We start from the raw sequence: 19,736 nt of genomic DNA on the forward strand, positions 1-19,736 counted from the left end.
AGGGCCCTCACCAGAACCTGATCATCCTGGCACCCCTTATCTCAGAGTTTCTAGCCTCCAGAACTATGAGAAGTAAATGTTCATTGTTTAAGCCACCAAGTTTAGGGTAACTTGCTGTAACTCAAAAGGACTAGGAACTTCTAAGGCCTTTGAAACTTATTTCCATAAGGCAACTTCTACCAGCACAGTCCAAGAACCTATGACAGTTTTGTTTTAAGGGTGTTTCTTTGGCTCAGCTGTAACTGTGACCCATTAATCAGCACTTTCTGTATGCACAACAGAATTCCTAAGAATAGTTTTACTGCCTTAGATCAGGGGGCTTTGAAATCTTCATTGCAGGATCTATAAAAATGTTTGGCTTTGCTCCATGAGATATAGGGCGCAATATTGTACTATTCTTCTTGCAGCGAGGAAAGACTGAGAACTCTACCAGCGTTGAGTTGAGGAATTATGTTCCTTAGTTTATTTAAACCAACTATTGCTCCATGTGAGGGTCATGGGATATAGGGTTATGGAGACTCATTATCAGTCATCTATTGCCACAATAATGCTGCATAACAAACTACCCCAAGCCTCAGTGGCTTAAAACAACAGCATTTATTTAGTTCATGAATCTGGGGGGGTCAACTGGGGTGTTCAGCTGCTCTGGGCTGCACATGACTCATCTCAGCTGGGCTTGTTTATATGTCAACAGTAAGCTAGAGGACTGGCTGGGAATTGGCTTACTCAGAATGACCACAGTAGAGAAGTTATCTTATTTCTGCTCCATGTTATTTCTCACCTTCTGGAAGGCTAACTCAGGCTTGTACATATAGCTGAGGGAGGACTCCAAGAAAGAGAATGGCAGTATGTCAAGCCTCTTGAGACCTAGACTTGGAACTAATAAGCTGTAAGGTCAATCCAGATTCACGACGTCATGGTTAAAGGCTGAGGATATTCTTCAGGAGTGCATACTGGTATTTGGGCTTATAAAGGCAAAGAGAAGTTATTACCCTGGGACCTAATGGGCTGAAGTAAACTGGAACCTATTTCAGTTCATAGATGATCTTAATCTGGATCAAACTGTAATGGACCAATTTCATACAACCGTACATAATAAGTGAATACAAAACAGAATGTTCATAAAGTTTAAAACCTGATGAGGCAAAAATATTATAAAAAGTAGTACCAATCTAAAAATTGTGAATGGCAGTCTCCAAACTACTGGGGCAATAATACACATGCCCGGAAGGTCTTGAAATTTTGTCCAATCAGACTAGCTGTCATTATCTTACTAGTGCTTATCTATTGGTAAGCATTAGAGATGTCAACAAAATTCTTTCATTAAGTCTTGGATAATAACCAAGTACAAGGATATACTAGCTTTAAAAAGCATTGTGACAATCTGTTCCCCACTGGTACAAAGAATAAGGGGAGAAAGTAAAATTATGGTTGTAAATACACTAGATTATGAAAAAGGCTGGTGAGTATATAATGAACCTGGTATATTCATACAGTTAATATGCTGCCAGCCACAGCAAATCTTAATATTGCCATATTTCAACAAAATGGTAATATTGGTTTTCAAGGAAGCACAAAACGGTCATGTTTGTAGAACAATAATTACATATTTAGTAACCTACAGTGAGGGAACAATCCAAAAATAGTAACAACAAAAATCATGAAAACTCTCTGTACCATATTTAGTGTTGTTTTGTTTTGTTTTCTGTTTATCTTCTAGTCATTTGTGTGTGTGTTCATTTTTTTTAACATCTTTATTGGAGTATAATTGCTTTACAATGGTGTGTTAGTTTCTGCTGTATAACAAAGTGAATCAGTTATACATATACATATATCCCCATATCTCTTCCCTCTTGCATCTCCCCTCCTCCCACCCTCCCTATCCCACCCTCTAGGTGGTCACAAAGCACCGAGCTGATCTCACTGTGCTATGCAGCTGCTTCCCACTAGCAATCTATTTTATGTTTGGTAGTGTATATATGCCCATGCCACTCTCTCACTTCATCCCATGTCCTCAAGTCTATTCTCTATGTCGGTGTTTGTATTCATGTCCTGCCCCTAGGTTCTTCAAACCAATTTTGTTTTGTTTTTTTTTTTTTAAACATCTTTATTGGGGTATAATTGCTTTACAATGGTGTGTTAGTTTCTGCTTTATAACAAAGTGAATCAGCTATACATATACATATGTTCCCATATGTCTTCCCTCTTGCGTCTCCCTCCCTCCCACTCTCCCCATCCCACACTTCCAGGCTGTCACAAAGCACCGAGCTAATATCCCTGTGCCTTGCGGCTGCTTCCCCCCAGCTATCTACCTTACTACGTTTGTTAGTGTGTATATGTCCATGACTCTCTCTCGCCCTGTCAAAACTCACCCTTCCCCCTCCCCATATCCTCAAGTCCGTTCTCCAGTAGGTCTGTGTCTTTATTCCTATCTTACCCCTAGGTTCTTCATGACATTTTTTTCCCTTAAATTCCATATATATGTGTTAGCATACGGTATTTGTCTTTTTCTTTCTGACTTACTTCACTCTGTATGACAGACTCTAGGTCTATCCATCTCATTACAAATAGCTCAATTTCATTTCTTTTTAAGGCTGAGTAATATTCCATTGTGTATATGTGCCACATCTTCTTTATCCATTCATCCGATGATGGGCGCTTAGGTTGTTTCCATGTCCTGGCTATTGTAAATAGAGCTGCAATGAACATTTTGGTACATGACTCTTTTTGAATTTTGGTTTTCTCAGGGTATATGCCCAGTAGTGGGATTGCTGGGTCATATGGTAATTCTATTTGTAGTTTTTTAAGGAACCTCCATACTGTTCTCCACAGTGGCTGAACCAATTCACATTCCCACCAGCAGTGCAAGAGTGTCCCCTTTTCTCCACACCCTCTCCAGCATTTATTGTTTCTAGATTTTTTGATGATGGCCATTCTGACTGGTGTGAGATGATATCTCATTGTAGTTTTGATTTGCATTTCTCTAATGATTAATGATGTTGAGCATTCTTTCATGTGTTTGTTGGCATTCTGTATATCTTCTTTGGAGAAATGTCTGTTTAGGTCTTCTGCCCACTTTTGGATGGGGTTGTTTGTTTTTTTGTTATTGAGCTGCATGAGCTGCTTGTAAATTTTGGAGATTAATCCTTTGTCAGTTGCTTCATTTGCAAATGTTTTCTCCCATTCTGAGGGTTGTCTTTTGGTCTTGATTATGGTTTCCTTTGCTGTGCAAAAGCTTTGAAGTTTCATTAGGTCCCATTTGTTTATTTTTGTTTTTATTTCCATTACTCTAGGAGGTGGGTCAGAAAGGATCTTGCTGTGATTTATGTCATAGAGTGTTCTTCCTATGTTTTCTTCTAAGAGTTTGATAGTTTCTGGCCTTACATTTAGGTCTTTAATCCATTTTGAGCTTATTTTTGTGTATGGTGTTAGGGAGTGATCTAATCTCATACTTTTACATGTACCTGTCCAGTTTTCCCAGCACCATTTATTGAAGAGGCTGTCCTTTCTCCACTGTACATTCCTGCCTCCTTTATCAAAGATAAGGTGTCCATATGTGCGTGGGTTTATCTCTGGGCTTTCTATCCTGTTCCACTGATCTATCTTTCTGTTTTTGTGCCCGTACCATACTGTCTTGATTACTGTTGCTTTGTAATATAGTCTAAAGTCAGGGAGCCTTATTCCTCCAGCTCCTTTTTTCGTTCTCAAGATTGCTTCGGCTATTCGGGGTCTTTTGTGTTTCCATACAAATTGCGAAATTTTTTGTTCTAGTTCTGTGAAAAATGCCAGTGGTAGTTTGATAGGGATTGCATTGAATCTGTAGATTGCTTTGGGTAGTAGAGTCATTTTCACAATGTTGACTCTTCCCATCCAGGAACATGGTATATCTCTCCATCTATTTGTATCATCTTTAATTTCTTTCATCAGTGTCTTATAATTTTCTGCATACAGGTCTTTCGTATCCTTAGGTAGGTTTATTCCTAGATATTTTATTCTTTTTGTTGCAATGGTAAATGGGAGTGTTTTCTTGATTTCACTTTCAGATTTTTCATCATTAGTATATAGGAATGCCAGAGATTTCTGTGCATTAATTTTGTATCCTGCTACTTTACCAAATTCATTGATTAGCTCTAGTAATTTTCTGGTAGCATCTTTAGGATTCTCTATGTATAGTATCATGTCATCTGCAAACAGTGACAGCTTTACTTCTTCTTTTCCGATTTGGATTCCTTTTATTTCCTTTTCTTCTCTGATTGCTGTGGCTAAAACTTCCAAAACTATGTTGAATAAGAGTGGTGAGAGTGGGCAACCTTGTCTTGTTCCTGATCTTAGTGGAAATGCTTTCAGTTTTTCACCATTGAGGATGATGTTTGCTGTGGGCTTGTCATATATGGCTTTTATTATGTTTAGGAAAGTTCCCTCTATGCCTACTTTCTGGAGGGTTTTTATCATAAATGGGTGTTGAATTTTGTCGAAAGCTTTCTCTGCATCTATTGAGATGATCATATGGTTTTTCTCCTTCAATTTGTTAATATGGTTTATCACATTGATAGATTTGCGTATATTGAAGAATCCTTGCATTCCTGGAATAAACCCCACTTGATCATGGTGTATGATCCTTTTAATGTGCTTTTGGATTCTGTTTGCTAGTATTTTGTTGAGGATTTTTGCATCTATGTTCATCAGTGATATTGGCCTGTAGTTTTCTTTCTTTGTAACATCCTTGTCTGGTTTTGGTATCAAGGTGATGGTGGCTTCGTAGAAGGAATTTGGGAGTGTTCCTCCCTCTGCTATATTTTGGAAGAGTTTGAGAAGGATAGGTGTTAGCTCTTCTCTAAACGTTTGATAGAATTCACCTGTGAAGCCATCTGGTCCTGGGCTTTTGTTTGTTGGAAGGTTTTTAATCACAGTTTCAATTTCAGTGCTTGTGATTGGTCTGTTCATATTTTCTATTTCTTCCTGATTCAGTCTTGGCAGGTTGTGCATTTCTAAGAATTTGTCCATTTCTTCCAGATTGTCCATTTTATTGGCATAGAGTTGCTTGTAGTAATCTCTCATGATTTTTTTTATTTCTGCAGTGTCAGTTGTTACTTCTCCTTTTTCATTTCTAATTCTATTGATTTGAGTCTTCTCCCTTTTTTTCTTGATGAGTCTGGCTAGTGGTTTATCTATTTTGTTTATCTTCTCAAAGAACCAGCTTTTAGTTTTATTGATCTTTGCTATTGTTTCCTTCATTTCTTTTTCATTTATTTCTGATCTGATTTTTATGATTTCTTTCCTTCTGCTAGCTTTGGGGTTTTTTTTGTTCTTCTTTCTCTAATTGCTTGAGGTGCAAGGTTAGGTTGTTTATTCGAGATGTTTCCTGCTTCTTAAGGTGGGCTTGTATTGCTATAAACTTCCCCCTTAGAACTGCTTTTGCTGCATCCCATAGGTTTTGGGTCGTTGTGTCTCCATTGTCATTTGTTTCTAGGTATTTTTTTATTTCCTCTTTGATTTCTTCAGTGATCACTTCATTATTAAGTAGTGTATTGTTTAGCCTCCATGTGTTTGTATTTTTTACAGATCTTTTCCTGTAATTGATATCTAGTCTCATGGCGTTGTGGTCGGAAAAGATACTTGATACAATTTCAGTTTTCTTAAATTTACCAAGGCTTGATTTGTGACCCAAGATATGATCTATCCTGGAGAATGTTCCATGAGCACTTGAGAAAAATGTGTATTCTGTTGTTTTTGGATGGAGTGTCCTATAAATATCAATTAAGTCCATCCTGTTTAATGTATCATTTAAAGCTTGTGTTTCCTTATTTATTTTCATTTTGGATGATCTGTCCATGGGTGAAAGTGGGGTGTTAAAAGTCCCCTACTATGAATGTGTTACTGTTGATCTCCCCTTTTATGGTTGTTAGTATTTGCCTTATGTATTGAGGTGCTCCTATGTTGGGTGCATAAATATTTTACAATTGTTATATCTTCTTCTTGATCGATCCCTTGATCATTATGTAGTGTCCTTCTTTGTCCCTTTTAATAGTCCTTATTTAAAGTCTATTTTGTCTGATATGAGAATTGCTACTCCAGCTTTTCTTTTGGTTTCCATTTGCATGAATATCTTTTTCCATCCCCTTACTTTCAGTCTGTATGTGTCTCTAGTTCTGAAGTGGGTCTCTTGTAGACAGCATATATAAGGGTCTTGTTTTTTGTATCCATTCAGCCCAATCTGTGTCTTTTGGTGGAGCATTTAGTCCATTTACATTTAAGGTAATTATCGATATGTATGTTCCTATTTCCATTTTATATATTGTTTTGGGTTCGCTACTATAGGTCATTTCCTTCTCTTGTGTTCGTGTCTAGAGAAGTTCCTTTAGCATTTTGTTGTAAAAGCTGGGGTGGTGGTGCTGAACTCTCTCAGCTTTTGCTTGTCTGTAAAGGTTTTAATTTCTCCATCAAATGTGAATGAGATCCTTGCTGGGTAGAGTAGTCTTGGTTGCAGGCTATTCTCCTTCATCACTTTCAGTATGCCCTGCCACTCCCTTCTGGCTTGTAGGGTTTCTGCTGAGAGATCAGCTGTTAACCTTATGGGGATTCCCTTGTGTGTTATTTGTTGTTTTTCCCTTGCTGCTTTTAATATGCTTTCTTTGTATTTAATTTTTGACAGTTTGATTAATATGTGTCTTGGTGTGTTTCTCCTTGTATTTATCCTGTATGGGACCCTCTGTGCTTCCTGGACTTGATTAACTATTTCCTTTCCCATATTAGGGAAGTTTTCAACTATAATCTCTTCAAATATTTTCTCAGTCCCTTTCTTTCTTTCTTCTTCTTCTGGAACCCCTATAATTCGAATGTTGGTGCGTTTCATGTTGTCCCAGAGGTCTCTGAGACTGTCCTCAGTTCTTTTCATTCTTTTTTCTTTATTCGGCTCTGCAGTAGTTATTTCCACTACTTTATCTTCCAGGTCACTTATCCGTTCTTCTGCCTCAGTTATTCTGCTATTGATCCTATCTAGAGTGATTTCAATTTCATTTATTGCATTGTTCATTGTTGCTTGTTTCATCTTTAGTTCTTGTAGGTCCTTGTTAACTGTTTCTTGCATTTTGTCCATTCTACTTCCAAGATTTCGGATCATCCTTACTATCATTATTCTGAATTCTTTTTCAGGTAGATTGCCTATTTCCTCTTCATTTGTTAGGTCTGGTGGGTTTTTATCTTGCTCCTTCATCTGCTGTGTGTTTTTCTGTCTTCTCATTTTGCTTATCTTACTGTGTTTGGGGTCTCCTTTTTGCAGGCTGCACTTTCGTAGTTCCCGTTGTTTTTGATGTCTGTCTCCAGTGGCTAAGGTTGTTTCAGTGGGTTGTGTAGGCTTCCTGGTGGAGGGGACTAGTGCCTGTGTTGTGCTGGATGAAGCTGGATCTTGTCTCTCTAGTGGGCAGGTTCACGTCTGGTGGTGTGTTTTGGGGTGTCTGTGGCCTTATTATGATTTTAGGCAGCCTCTCTGCTAATGGGTGGGGTTGTGTTCCTGTTTTGCTAGTTGTTTGGCATAGGTTGTCCAGCACTGTGGCTTGCTGGTCGTTGAGTGAAGCTGGGTGCTGGTGTTAAGATGGAGGTCTCTGGGATATTTCCACCGTTTAATATTATGTGGAGCTGGGAGGTCTCTTGTTGACCAGTGTCCTGAAGTTGGCTCTCCTACCTCAGAGGCAGAGCCCTGACTCCTGGCTGGAGCACCAAGAGCCTTTCATCCACACAGCTCAGAATAAAAGGGAGAAAAAGTAGGGAGAATTAGTAGAAGTATGAGTAAAGAAAGAAGGAAAGGAGGAAAGGAAGGAAGGAAGAAAGAAGCAAAGAAGGAAAGAAAGGAGGGAGGGAGGGAGGGAGGGAGGAAGGAAGGAAGGAGGGAAAGAAGGAAAAAGACAGAAAGAAAGATGATACAGTAAAAATAAAATAAAGTATAATATAGTTATTGAATTAAAAATATTTAGAAAAAAAAAAGGGACGGATAGAACCTTAGGACAAATGTTGGAAGCAAAGCTATACAGAGAAAATCTTACACAGAAGCATACACATACACCTTCACAAAAAGAGGTAAAGGGGGAAAAAATCATAAATCCTGCTCCCTGAGACCACCTCCTCAATTTGGGGTGATTCGTTGTCTAAAGGAGGGAAGGAAGGAAGGAAAGAAAGAAAGAACGAAGGTAAAGTATAATAAAGTTATTACAATTAAACTTAATTATTAAGAAAAAGAATTTTTAAAAAAAAGTCATGGACGGATAGAGCCCTAGGACAAATGGTGGAAGCAAGAGTATACAGACAAGATCTCACACAGAAGCATACACGTACACATTCACAAAAAGAGGAAAAGGGAAAAAAATCATAGATCTCGCTCCTAAATTCCACCTCTTCAATTTGGGATCATTCCTTGTCTATTCAGGTATTCCACAGATGCAGGGTATATCAAGTTGATTGTGGAGCTTTAATCCGCTGCTTCTGTGGCTGCTGGGAGAGATTTCCCTTTCTCTTCTTTGTTCTCACAGCTCACAGGAGCTCAGCTTTGGATTTGGCCCTGCCTCTGCGTGTAGGTCGCTGGAGGGCGTCTGTTTTTTTCGCTCAGACAGGACGGGGTTAAAGGAGCCGCTGATTCGGGGCCTCCGGCTCACTCAGGCCAGGGGTTGGGGGATGGGGGAAGGAGGGGCACTGCGTGCGGGGCGGGCCTGCGGCGGCAGAGGCAGCGTGACGTTGCGGCAGAGGCCGGCGTGACGTTGCACCAGCCTGAGGCCCGCCGTGCGTTGTCCCGGGGAAGTTGTCCCTGGATCCCGGGAACCTGGCAGTGGCGGGCTGCACAGGCTCCGCGGAAGAGGGGCGCGGAGAGTGACCTGTGCTCGCACACAGCCCCCCTGGTGGCGGCAGCAGCAGCCCTAGCGTCTCCCGCCCGTCTCTGGGGTCCGCGGTTTCAGCCGCGGCTCGCGCCCGTCTCAGGGGCTCGCGCCCTCAGCCGCGGCTCGCGCCCGTCTCTGGGGTTCGCGCTTTTAGCCGCGGCTCGCGCCCGTCTCTGGAGTTCCTTTAAGCAGCGCTCTTAAACCCCTCTCCTCGCGCACCAGGAAACAAAGAGGGAAGAAAAAGTCTCTTGCCTCTTCGGCCGGTGCAGGCTTTTCCCCGAACTCCCTCCCGGCTAGTCGTGGTGCACTAACCCCTTCAGGCTATGTTCAAGCCGCCAACCCCAGTCCTCTCCCTGAGCTCCGTCCAAAACCAAAACCCGAGCCTCAGCTCGCAGCCCCGCCCGCCCCGGCGGGTGAGCAGACAAGCCTCTCGGGTTGGTGAGTGCTGGTCGGCACCGATCGTCTGTGCAGGAATCTCCCCGCTTTGCCCTCCGCACCCGTCGCTGTGCACTACTCCGCGGTCTCGAAACTCCCCCCTCTGCCTCCTGCAGTCTCCGCCCGCGGAGGGGCTTCCTAGTGTGTGGAAACTTTTCCTCCTTCACAGCTCCCTCCCACTGGTGCAGGTGCCGTCCTTATTCTTTTGTCTCTGTTTTTTTCTTTTGCCCTACCCAGTTACGTGGGGAGTTTCTTGCCTTTTGGGAGGTCTGAGGTCTTCTGCCAGCCTTCAGTAGGAGTTCTGTAGGAGTTGTTCCACGTGTGGATGTATTTCTGGTGTATCCGTGGGGAGGAAGGCGATCTCCGCGTCTTACTCTTCCGCCATCTTAAAGGTCCCCCCCCAATTTTGTTTTTGATTCCATATATATGTGTTAGCATATGGTATTTGCTTTTCTCTTTCTGACTTACTTCACTCTGTATGACAGTCTCTAGGTCCATCCACTCACTACAAATAACTCAATTTCATTTCTTTTTATGGCTGAGTAATATTCCATTGTATATATGTGCCACATCTTCTTTATCCATGCATCTGTTGATGGACACTTAGGTTGCTTCCATGTCCTGGCTATTGTAAATAGAGCTGCAATGAACATTGTGGTACATAACTCTTTTTGAATTATGGTCTTATCAGGGTATATGCCCAGTAGTGGGATTGCTGGGACATATGGCAGTTCTATTTTTAGTTTTTTGAGGAACCATCATACAGTTCTCCATAGTGGCTGTATCAATTTACATTCCAATCAACAGGGCAAGAGAGTTCCCTTTTCTCCATACCCTCTCCAGCATTTATTGTTTGTAGATTTCTGATGATGGCCAGTCTAACCGGTGTGAAGTAACACCTCACTCTAGTATTGATTTGCAATTCTCTAATGATTAGTGATGTTGAGCATCCTTTCATGTGTTTGTTGGCAATCTGTATAATTTCTTTGGAGAAATGTTTATTTAGGTCTTATGCCCAGTTTTGGATTGGGTTGTTTGTTTTTTTGATACTGAGCTGCTTGTAAATTTTGGAGTTTAATTCTTTATCAATTGCTTCATTTGCAAATATTTTCTCCTATTCTGAGGGTTATCTTTTCGTTTTGTTTATGGTTTTTTTGCTGTGCAAAAGCTTTTAAGTTTCATTAGGTCCCATTTGTTTATTTTTATTTCCATTACTCTAGGTGGTGGATCAAAAAAGATCTTGCTCTGATTTATGACAAAGTGTATGTTCTTCCTATATTTTCCTCTAAGAGATCTATAGTGTCCAGTCTTACATTTAGGTCTCTAATCCATTTTGAGTTTACTTTTGGCTATGGTGTTAGGGAGTGTTCTAATTTCATTCTTTTACATGTAGTTCTCCAGTTTTTCCAGCACCACTTATTGAAGAGACTGTATTTTCTCCATTGTATATCCTTGCCTCATTTGTCATAGATTAGTTGACCATAGGTGCATGGGTTTATCTCTGGGCTCTCTAGCCTGTTCCATTGATCTATATTTCTGTTTTTCTGCCAGTAACATATTGTCTTAATTACTGTAGCTTTGTAGTATAGTCTGAAGTCAGGGTGTTTGATTCCTCCAGCTCCATTTTTCTTTCTTAAGATTACTTTGGCTATTCAGGGTCTTTTGTGTTTCCATACAAACTGTAAAATTTCTTGTTCTAGTTCTGTGAAAAATGCCATTGGTAATTTAATAGATTGCTATAGATTGCTTTGGGTTGTAGGGTCATTTTCACAATGTTGATTCTTCCAATCCAAGAACATGGTACATCTCTCCATCTGTTGGTATCATCTTTAATTGCTTTCATCAGTGTCTTATAGTTTTCTGCATAAAGTTCTTTTGTCTCCCTACATAGGTTTATTCCTAGGTATTTTATTCTTTTTGTTTCAATGGCAAATGGGAGTGTTTTCTTAATTTCTCTTTCATATTTTTCATCATTAGTGTATAGGAATGCAAGAGATTTCTGTGCATTAATTTTGTACCCTGCAACTTTACCAAATACATTGATTAGCTCTAGTAGTTTTCTGGTGACATCTTTAGGATTCTCTATGTATAGTATCATGTCATCTGCAAACAGTGACAGTTTTACTTCTTCTTTTCCAATTTTTATTCCTTTTATTTCTTTTTCTTCTCTGTTTGCCATGGCTAGGACTTCCAAAACTATGTTGAATAATAGTGGTGAGAGTGGGCAACCTTGTCTTGTTCCTGATCTTAGAGGAAATGCTTTCAGTTTTTCACCATTGAGAGTGATGTTTGCTCTGGGTTTGTCATATTTGGCCTTTATTATGTTGAGGTAGGTTCCCTCTATCCCCACTTTCTGGAGACTTTTTATCATAAATTGGTGTTGAATTTCGACAAAAGCTTTTTCTGCATCTATTGAGATGATCATATGGTTAGCATCCTTCGATTTGTTAATATGGTGTATCACATAGATTGATCTGCATATATTGAAGAATCCTTGCATCCCTGGGATAAATCCCACTGGATCATGGTGTATGATCCTTTTAATGTGTTTTTTTGTATTCTGTTGGCTAGTATTTTGCTGAGGATTTTTGCATCTATATTCATCAGTGATATTGGCCTGTATTTTTTTTTTTTTGTAGTTCTTTGTCTGGTTTTTGTATCAGGGTGATGGTGGCCTCATAGAATGAGTGTGGGAGTGTTCCTTCCTCTGCAGTTTTTGGAAGAGTTTGAGAAGGATATGTGTTAGGTCTTCTCTAAATGTTTGATAGAATTCACCTGTGAAGCCATCTGGTCCTGGACTTTTTTTGTTGGAAGAGTTTTAATCACAGTTTCAATTTCATTACTTGTGATTGGTCTGTTCATATTTTCTATTTCTTCCTGGTTCAGTCTTGGAAGGTTATACCTTTCTAAGAATTTGTCCATTTCCTCCAAGTTGTCCATTTTATTGGCATAGCATTGACTGTAGTAGTCTCTTAGGATGCTTTGTATTTCTGTGGTGTCTGTTGTTACTTCTCCTTTTTCATTTCTAATTTTATTGATTTGAGTCCTCTCCCTCTTTTTCTTGATGGGTCTGGATAATGGTTTATCAATTTTGTTTATCTTCTCAAAGAACCAGCTTTTAGTTTTATTGATTTTTGCTGTTGTTTTCTTTGTTTCTATTTCATTTATTTCTGCTCTGATCTTTATCATTTCTTTCATTCTGCTAACTTTGGGTTTTGTTTGTTGTTCTTTCTCTAGTTCTCTTAGGTGTAAGGTTAGACTGTTTATTTGAGTTTTTCTTGTTTCTTGAGGTAGGCTTGTATATCTATAAACTTCCCTCTTAAGAACTGCTTTTGCTGCATCCCATAGGTTTTGGATTGCCATGTTTTCATTGTCATTTGTCTCTAGGTATTTTTTGATTTCCTCTTTGTTTTCTTCAGTGATCTCTAGGTTATTTAGTAATGTATAGTTTAGCCTCCATGTGTTTGTGTTTTTTACATTTTTCCCATGTAATTGATTTCTAATCTCATAGAGTTTTGGTCAGAAAAGATGCTTGATATGATTTCAATTTTCTTAAATATACTGAAGCTCGATTTGTGACCCAAGATGTGATCTATCCTGGAGAATGTTCCGTGAGTACTTGAGTAGAAAGTGTAATCTGCTGTTTTTGGATAGAATGTCCTATAAATGTCAATTAAATCTATCCGGTTTATTGTGTCAATTAAAGCTTGTGTTTCCTTATTAATTTTCTTTTTGGATGATATGTCCATTGGTGTAAATGAGGGGCTAAAGTTCCCCACTATTATTGTGTTACTGTCAACTTCCTCTTTCATAGGTGTTAGCAGTTGCCTTATGTATTGAGGTGCTCCTGTCTTGGGTGCATATATCTTTATAATTGTTATATCTTCTTCTTGGATTGATATCTTGATCATTACGTAGTGTCCTTCCTTGTCTCTTGTAACATTCTTTATTTTAAAGCCTATTTTATCTGATATGAGCATTGCTACTCTAGCTTTCTTTTGATTTCCAATTGCATGGAATCTCTTTCCATCCCTTCACTTTCAGTCTGTATGTGTCCCTAGGTCTGACATGGGTCTCTTGTACACAGCAAATATATGGGTCTTGTTTTTGTATCCATTCAGCCAGTCTGTGTCTTTTGGTTGGAGCATTAATCCATTCATGTTTAAGGTAATTATTGATATGTATGTTCCTATTACCATTTTCTTAATTGTTTTGGGTTTGTTTTTGTAGGTCCTTTCCTTCTCTTGTGTTTCCGACTTAGAGAAGTTCTTTTAGCATTTGTTGTAGAGCTGGTTTGGTGGTGCTGAATTCTCTTTTGCCTGTCTGTAAAACATTTGATTTCTCCATCGAATCTGAATGAGCTCCTTGACAGGTAGAGTAATCTTGGTTGTAGGTTCTTCCCTTTCATCACTTTAAATATATCATGCCACTCCCTTGTGGCTTGTAGAGTTTCTGCTGAGAAATAAGCTGTTAACCTTATGGGAGTTCCCTTGTATATTATTTGTTGTTTTTCCCTTGCTGCTTTTAATAATTATTCGTTGTCTTTAATTTTTGCCAATTTGATTACTATGTGTCTCAGTGAGTTTCTCCTTGGGTTTATCCTGTATGGGACTGTCTGCGCTTCCTGGACTTGGGTGGCTATTTCCTTTCCCATGTTAGGGAAGTTTTCGATTATAATCTCTTCCAATATTTTCTCGGGTAATTTCTCTCTCTCTTTTCCTTCTGGGACCCCTGTAATGCGAATGTTTTTTGCGTTTAATTTTGTCCCAGAGGTCTCTTAGGCTGTCTTCATCTCTTTTCATTCTTTTTTCTTTTTTCTGTTCCACAGCAGTTAATTCCACCATTCTGTCTTCCAGGTCACTTATCCATTCCTCTGCCTCAGTTATTCTGCTATTGATTCCTTCTAGTGTATTTTTCATTTCAGTTATTGTATTACTCATCTATGTTTGTTTGTTCTTTAATTCTTCTAGGTATTTGTTAAGCATTTCTTGCATCTTCTCGGTCTTTGCCTCCATTCTTTTTCTGAGGTCCTGGGTTATCCTCACAATTATTATTCTGAATTCTTTTTCTGGAAGTTTGCCTATCTTCACTTCATTTAGTTGTTTTTCTGGGGTTTTATCTTGTTCCTTCATCTGGTACATAGCCCTCTGTCTTTTCATCTTGTCTTTCTGTGCATGTGGTGTTTGTTCCACAGGCTGCAGGACTGTAGTTCTTGCTTCTGCTGTCTGCCCTCTGGTGGATGAGGCAAAGAGGGTTGTGCAAGTTTCCTAATGGGAGGGACTGGTGGTGGGTAGAGCTGGCTGTTGCTCTGGTGGGCAGAGCTCAGTAAAACTTTAATCCGATTGTCTGCTGATGGGTGGGGCTGGGTTCCCTTCTCATTGGTTGTTTCGCCTGAGGCAACCCAACACTGGAGCTTACCTGGGCTCTTTTGTGGGGCTAATGGTGGACTCTGGGAGGGCTCACACCAAGGAGTACTTTCCAGAACTTCTGCTGCCAGTGTTCTTGTCCTCACAGTGAGACACAGCTGCCCCCTGCCTCTGCAGGAGACCCTCCAACACTAGCAGGTAGGTCTGGTTCAGTCTCCTATGGGGTCACTGCTCCTTCCCCTGGGTCCTGATGTGCACACTAATTGGTGTGTGCCCTCCAAGAGTGGAGTCTCAGTTTTCCCCAGTCCTGTCGAAGTCCTGCAATCAAATGCCACTAGGATTCACAGTCTGATTCTCTAGGAATTCCTCCTTCTGTTGCTGGACCCCCACATTGTGAGGCTCAGAACCTTCACTCCAGTTGGTGGACTTCTGTGGTATAAGTGTTCTCCAGTCCATGAGTCACCCACCCAGCAGTTATGGGATTTGATCTCACTGTGATTGCACCCATCCTATCATCTCATTGTGGCTTCTCCTTTGTCTTTGGATGTAGGGTATCTTTTTTGGTTAGTTCCAGTGTCTTCCTGTTGATGACTGCTCAGCAGTTAGTTGTGATTCTGGTGCTCTCACAAGAGGGAGTGAGAGCACGTCCTTCTACTCTGCCATCTTGAATCAATCAATCTCACAATGATTAATTTTTTACAAGTTAGACTTTGATGTTTTAGTTAGTGCTTTTCCAACACATCTCCAGTCCCTTGATATACTCAACTAATTAAGCAGTGATGTAGACTTTGCATGAAGTACTTTTTAATTAGCCACAGTGATTCCAAAATTATTCAGCCTGAGCTCAGGAGCCTTAATATTCAAACTGACAATCCAGAGCATGTAAACTCTTTATTTAAATAGTGACATCTGAAATTAAGCTCAATAAAGGTTTCTATGGAAACTAACGGCAATATCAAAACTTTGCAAAACACCAAAATGACCCAATTAGAAGAGGTAAAAATAAATTTCAGAAAGTGTAGCTATGAATAGTATGGAAAGGTTACTTCTATTTCTTTACATTAATTTTCATAAGTGTATCTGCATATTCATTAGAAGACTACGAAATTCATTTAATATTCAAGAATATCAAGTAGATAAGAATGATACATGAAGTGAAATTTTATGTTGACCTGCAATAAAACTGAAGCCAATTCCCTACACAGATTAAAACTGAAGAGTAAGTTTACATGAATGTATGCACACAGACATAAAATGCTACGATTTTTGCAGCAGAAAAGATGAATAACTTTTATGAATTAGTTCCAAGTACAGAAGTTAAATAAGCCTTCTCTCTTCCTTAGAACTAAGAACAAAGGGAAATATTTGCTGAACTTGACTCCAGAATGAAATGCAAATAAAAACATGTTTATCAAATTTTATAATCAAGTAAGAAGCTCTTAAAAATAGCTTTGAGAGTCAAGCATAATATAAGAACAATTCACAAGTGTGCCAATCTTTTTTCCTGCTATGAATGTTAACCAAGTTTAGATTTTAACCTTGACATTTGCATATAGTGTGACAAATGAAAACCCAAAGTATTATTGTACATGGCTGCAGAATTCTAACTTTTGTTTTGAAAGCTCAGGTCTCAAGATATTTTCCTGGAAATCCTTAAATAAAGACATTAAAATATGTTTAAAAAGTAATATTCTGAACTCTACTAATGAAACACAGTATCAAAGTGACATATACAGTTGTATCATTAACAGGCATCTCAAGCTTAACTCATCTGAAATTTAGCTCTTTCCCTAACCTGCTTTTCCTGGAGTCTTCCTCATCTGAGTCAATGGTGACACCTTCTTTTCAGTTGCTCAGACCAGAGTCATTTTTCACAATTCTATCAGCAAATCCCCTCAGCTCTCATTCAAAATATCCTCAGAATTCAAGCACCTCTCTCCATCTTGCTTGCCAAAACCATGGCCCAATCCACCACACTCTCACCTACATTATTACAGCAACCTCCTAACTGCTCTGCTTCCTTCTTCTGACTTTCCCCCTTTTGTCAAAACTTAAAAACTGCAGCAAGAGTAATTCTGTTCAGAAAAAGTAAGGCTGATCCTGTCTCAACTGTGCTCGAACTTCCCAGTGGCTTTCCATCTCTCTCAGAACAAAGCCAAAGTTTTCACAAGGGACAGTTAAGTCCTGCAGGACCTGTTCCCCTGTGTGCCTCTCTGACTTATCACCTGCTATTCAACGTACTTACTGGCTTCAGTCAGTCTGAGCTCCTTACTGTTCTCCCACTAAGCCGGGCATGCTGGTGCATCTTTTTATTTGCTATTCCTCTGCTTGGAATGCCCTTCCCAGGTGTTTGCATGGCTCACTCTCACATCTTTAATCAAATGTCTCCTTCTCAGTGAGGCTTTCTCTGGTCATTCTCTTTTAACATGCTCTTATGATCACTTAAATGAGAATATATTTTGCTTAATTTATTTTTGTTCTATTTATTTCCCTGCACTGAAATGTAAGGTTATTGAAATAGTTGTTTTGTTTTCTCTTTTGTTTTCTGCTGTATTTCCATCTCCTAGAATAAAGCCTTGCATATACTAGGTGCTCAATAAATTTTGTTGAACGTTGAATCAGTGAAATATATTTCATTTAGAAAAATAATAGTCCTAAGTTTTCCTTAAATAAAGTAAAACTCATTGACAACAACATAAATTAACTGATCAATACATTAGTAAGAAATGACTGAGATTCCAGAGATCAGTGGTGTACAGGTTCTATGAGGGTTACAAGAACTCCCTATCTTCAAAGATCTTACAGTTTAAGAAAACAACATTCATTAGAAAACAATAAAAGACAATCTATTACTAAATTCTAAGTCCAAAGTAGTCAAGCACTGTGGTATTTAGGAGGTGAGTGTTCTAATTCCATTGCTGCCATTAACTAAATGAACCTAAGGAAATGTTGCCCCTTTATCCTCAATGTCTTCATTTTGCAAATAAGGAGAATGCACTAGGTGGCTTATTGGTCCACTAGAATTCTTAACTTCTATTGGTCTATTATTTGAGAGAAGAAAGAAGTCAGTAGAGATATGTGACAGAGGTGGTTAGCTGTTCAGCAACTCTTTTCCTCTTCTCCTAGCTCTTAGCCTCCCAAGAAGCCATAGCAAAGAATTTCTAAAAACCTTGATTGATTGAAAATAGATTCACACCAAGCAGTTTCCCAGTGAATTCTGCTGAATTTTATCAAGTTAGACACAAATCACTGCATTTAAATATTTCGGTATTTTTAAATAATTTTCTAATATCAAAATGTGAATGTTATTAAAAGTAGAAATAGTTTTTGTCATTATTCTTACCCTATCTTATAAAAACTCATTGTCTTTAGTTGTTATTTATCTATATCATGCGTATTATCTGTTTTGATTTGCCCAAAGAGACCACAAGTTTCTCTAGGTCAAGAGTCATGAATTATACACCTTTCTGTCCTTTTTTTTTGGGGGGGGGGCTGCTGTATTCAGTGCTTTGTATGTGCTATGTGAATGAATGGGTTCTAGACATTTCTAAATAAAATCTTCTCAGTCTAGTGATAGGAAATATGTGTCACATCACTGTGCTACAATACAAATTTGGTCATGGATAGAGTCTTTAATGCTCTGGTTGTTCCTGGTGCCAGGGAGAAGGGAGACATCCTGTGGAGTTCATCAAGACCTGAAAGACCTCTAACAATGTGCCACCCTTCTTTGGCATGCCTCTAGTGAGTAGTGCATGGGAAGTATCTGTCCCTTCTTGTCACTTGTGCCCATATACACCCACGTTGGTGGTGTGCCCCTAGGTGACATCTTATCTTCTGCTGACTTTTATATCAAAGCAAGTCCTAAAGAAGAAAAAGGGATCAAACCAGTGCTGCTTACTTATGTCTGCGGTTAGCATCTCCTAAGCATGCCTGCAATACAATCTCTTCCCTCTGGCCTGAATACTAAATACCTGAATTCTCAGTTTCCTTTTCCTTTATTTATCTTTTCTTATAACTTGTCCCACTAGAGACCAAAGCAGTCTCCACGTTTCCAGAATATAGAAACATGAATCCTTGGGACGATACACACTCCCTCCTCATTTTAGCTATTTTATAAATTAAGTTGGCAATTTAGTTCTTGTATCTCCAGCCTTGGCACTTTCTATACTTATTGAACAAACTGGAAGAGATGTCCAAAATCTGAGTTGTGATGTTGTAAACACGAGTTACCTGTGCAGATTCTTTTAAAGTTGGGATTTTCCAGAATGTGTCCTGGTAGGCGGCACTGGAACCGATGTTGCCAGAACTCAGGGAACCAGGGATTCCGTGTATTAGTGTCCAGCCTCAGTTTCAGGAAATAATCATCAAAGGACCTGACTTCTGGAGACTGCAGCTTTATCGTGATTCCCCCGTTGGCTTCCACCTCATAACCTTCAATGACTTCATCTCTGTCTGCCCAGCCATCACTAAAAAATGCAGGGATTGGGGTGGGGAGAGAGAAAGACAAAAGTCTCACAAATAGAGCTATGAGTTTTGCATGAATGAAGCAATTCAGCAAGATTTAAAGTCTATTTTAAGCCAACATTGCTATCCATCAATGACTTTTTAAAATTTTTGTGGAGAATAGAAAATTATAGAATCAAAAGGTCTTGTTTGTTTTTCACAGTAGTGAAAGTGATGATGAAGATGATGACAGTAACAATTACAAGAACTAATGTTTATTGAGCATTTATTTACTAGTCACCAGATTCTGTACTACTCATTTTTACTGAGTCAGATGTTCGGCAAATAGCTGAGTCCTGCTGGATCCTGGATACGGATCCAGGCAGTCTGGCTCCCAAGCCCATTGCTCTTTACAACTAGACCACAAAGCCCATCGGTTGTTCTCCAAACCTGAAGAAAATAAAACCCAGGTACTCAGGACCTTCTCAATAAGAGCTAGGCAAGGTATCAAGGTTGCAGTCAAGACCATTATACGAGCTGCATTATATAGCGTAGAAAATTGATTTAGCTTAGAAACATGACACAGATTTTGTTCCTGGACATTGTTCAAATTTGCATCTCTTAGAAA

At 39.3% G+C, this 19,736-nt stretch overlaps 1 protein-coding gene across 2 annotated transcripts in view; it reads right to left on the bottom strand.

The window, feature by feature from the left end:
* The window catches only part of GRM1 (glutamate metabotropic receptor 1), a 365,040-nt gene that overhangs the window by 103,932 nt on the left and 241,372 nt on the right, over nt 1-19,736 (bottom strand). For both annotated transcript variants that reach the window (XM_032651301.1, XM_032651302.1), the window contains exon 3: nt 18,896-19,131. In XM_032651301.1, the coding sequence (XP_032507192.1) occupies nt 18,896-19,131 (236 nt within the window). The remainder of the gene's footprint in view (nt 1-18,895; nt 19,132-19,736) is intronic.

The sequence above is a fragment of the Phocoena sinus genome, chromosome 12 (assembly GCF_008692025.1).
Source record: "Phocoena sinus isolate mPhoSin1 chromosome 12, mPhoSin1.pri, whole genome shotgun sequence".
Classification (NCBI taxonomy): domain Eukaryota; kingdom Metazoa; phylum Chordata; class Mammalia; order Artiodactyla; family Phocoenidae; genus Phocoena; species Phocoena sinus.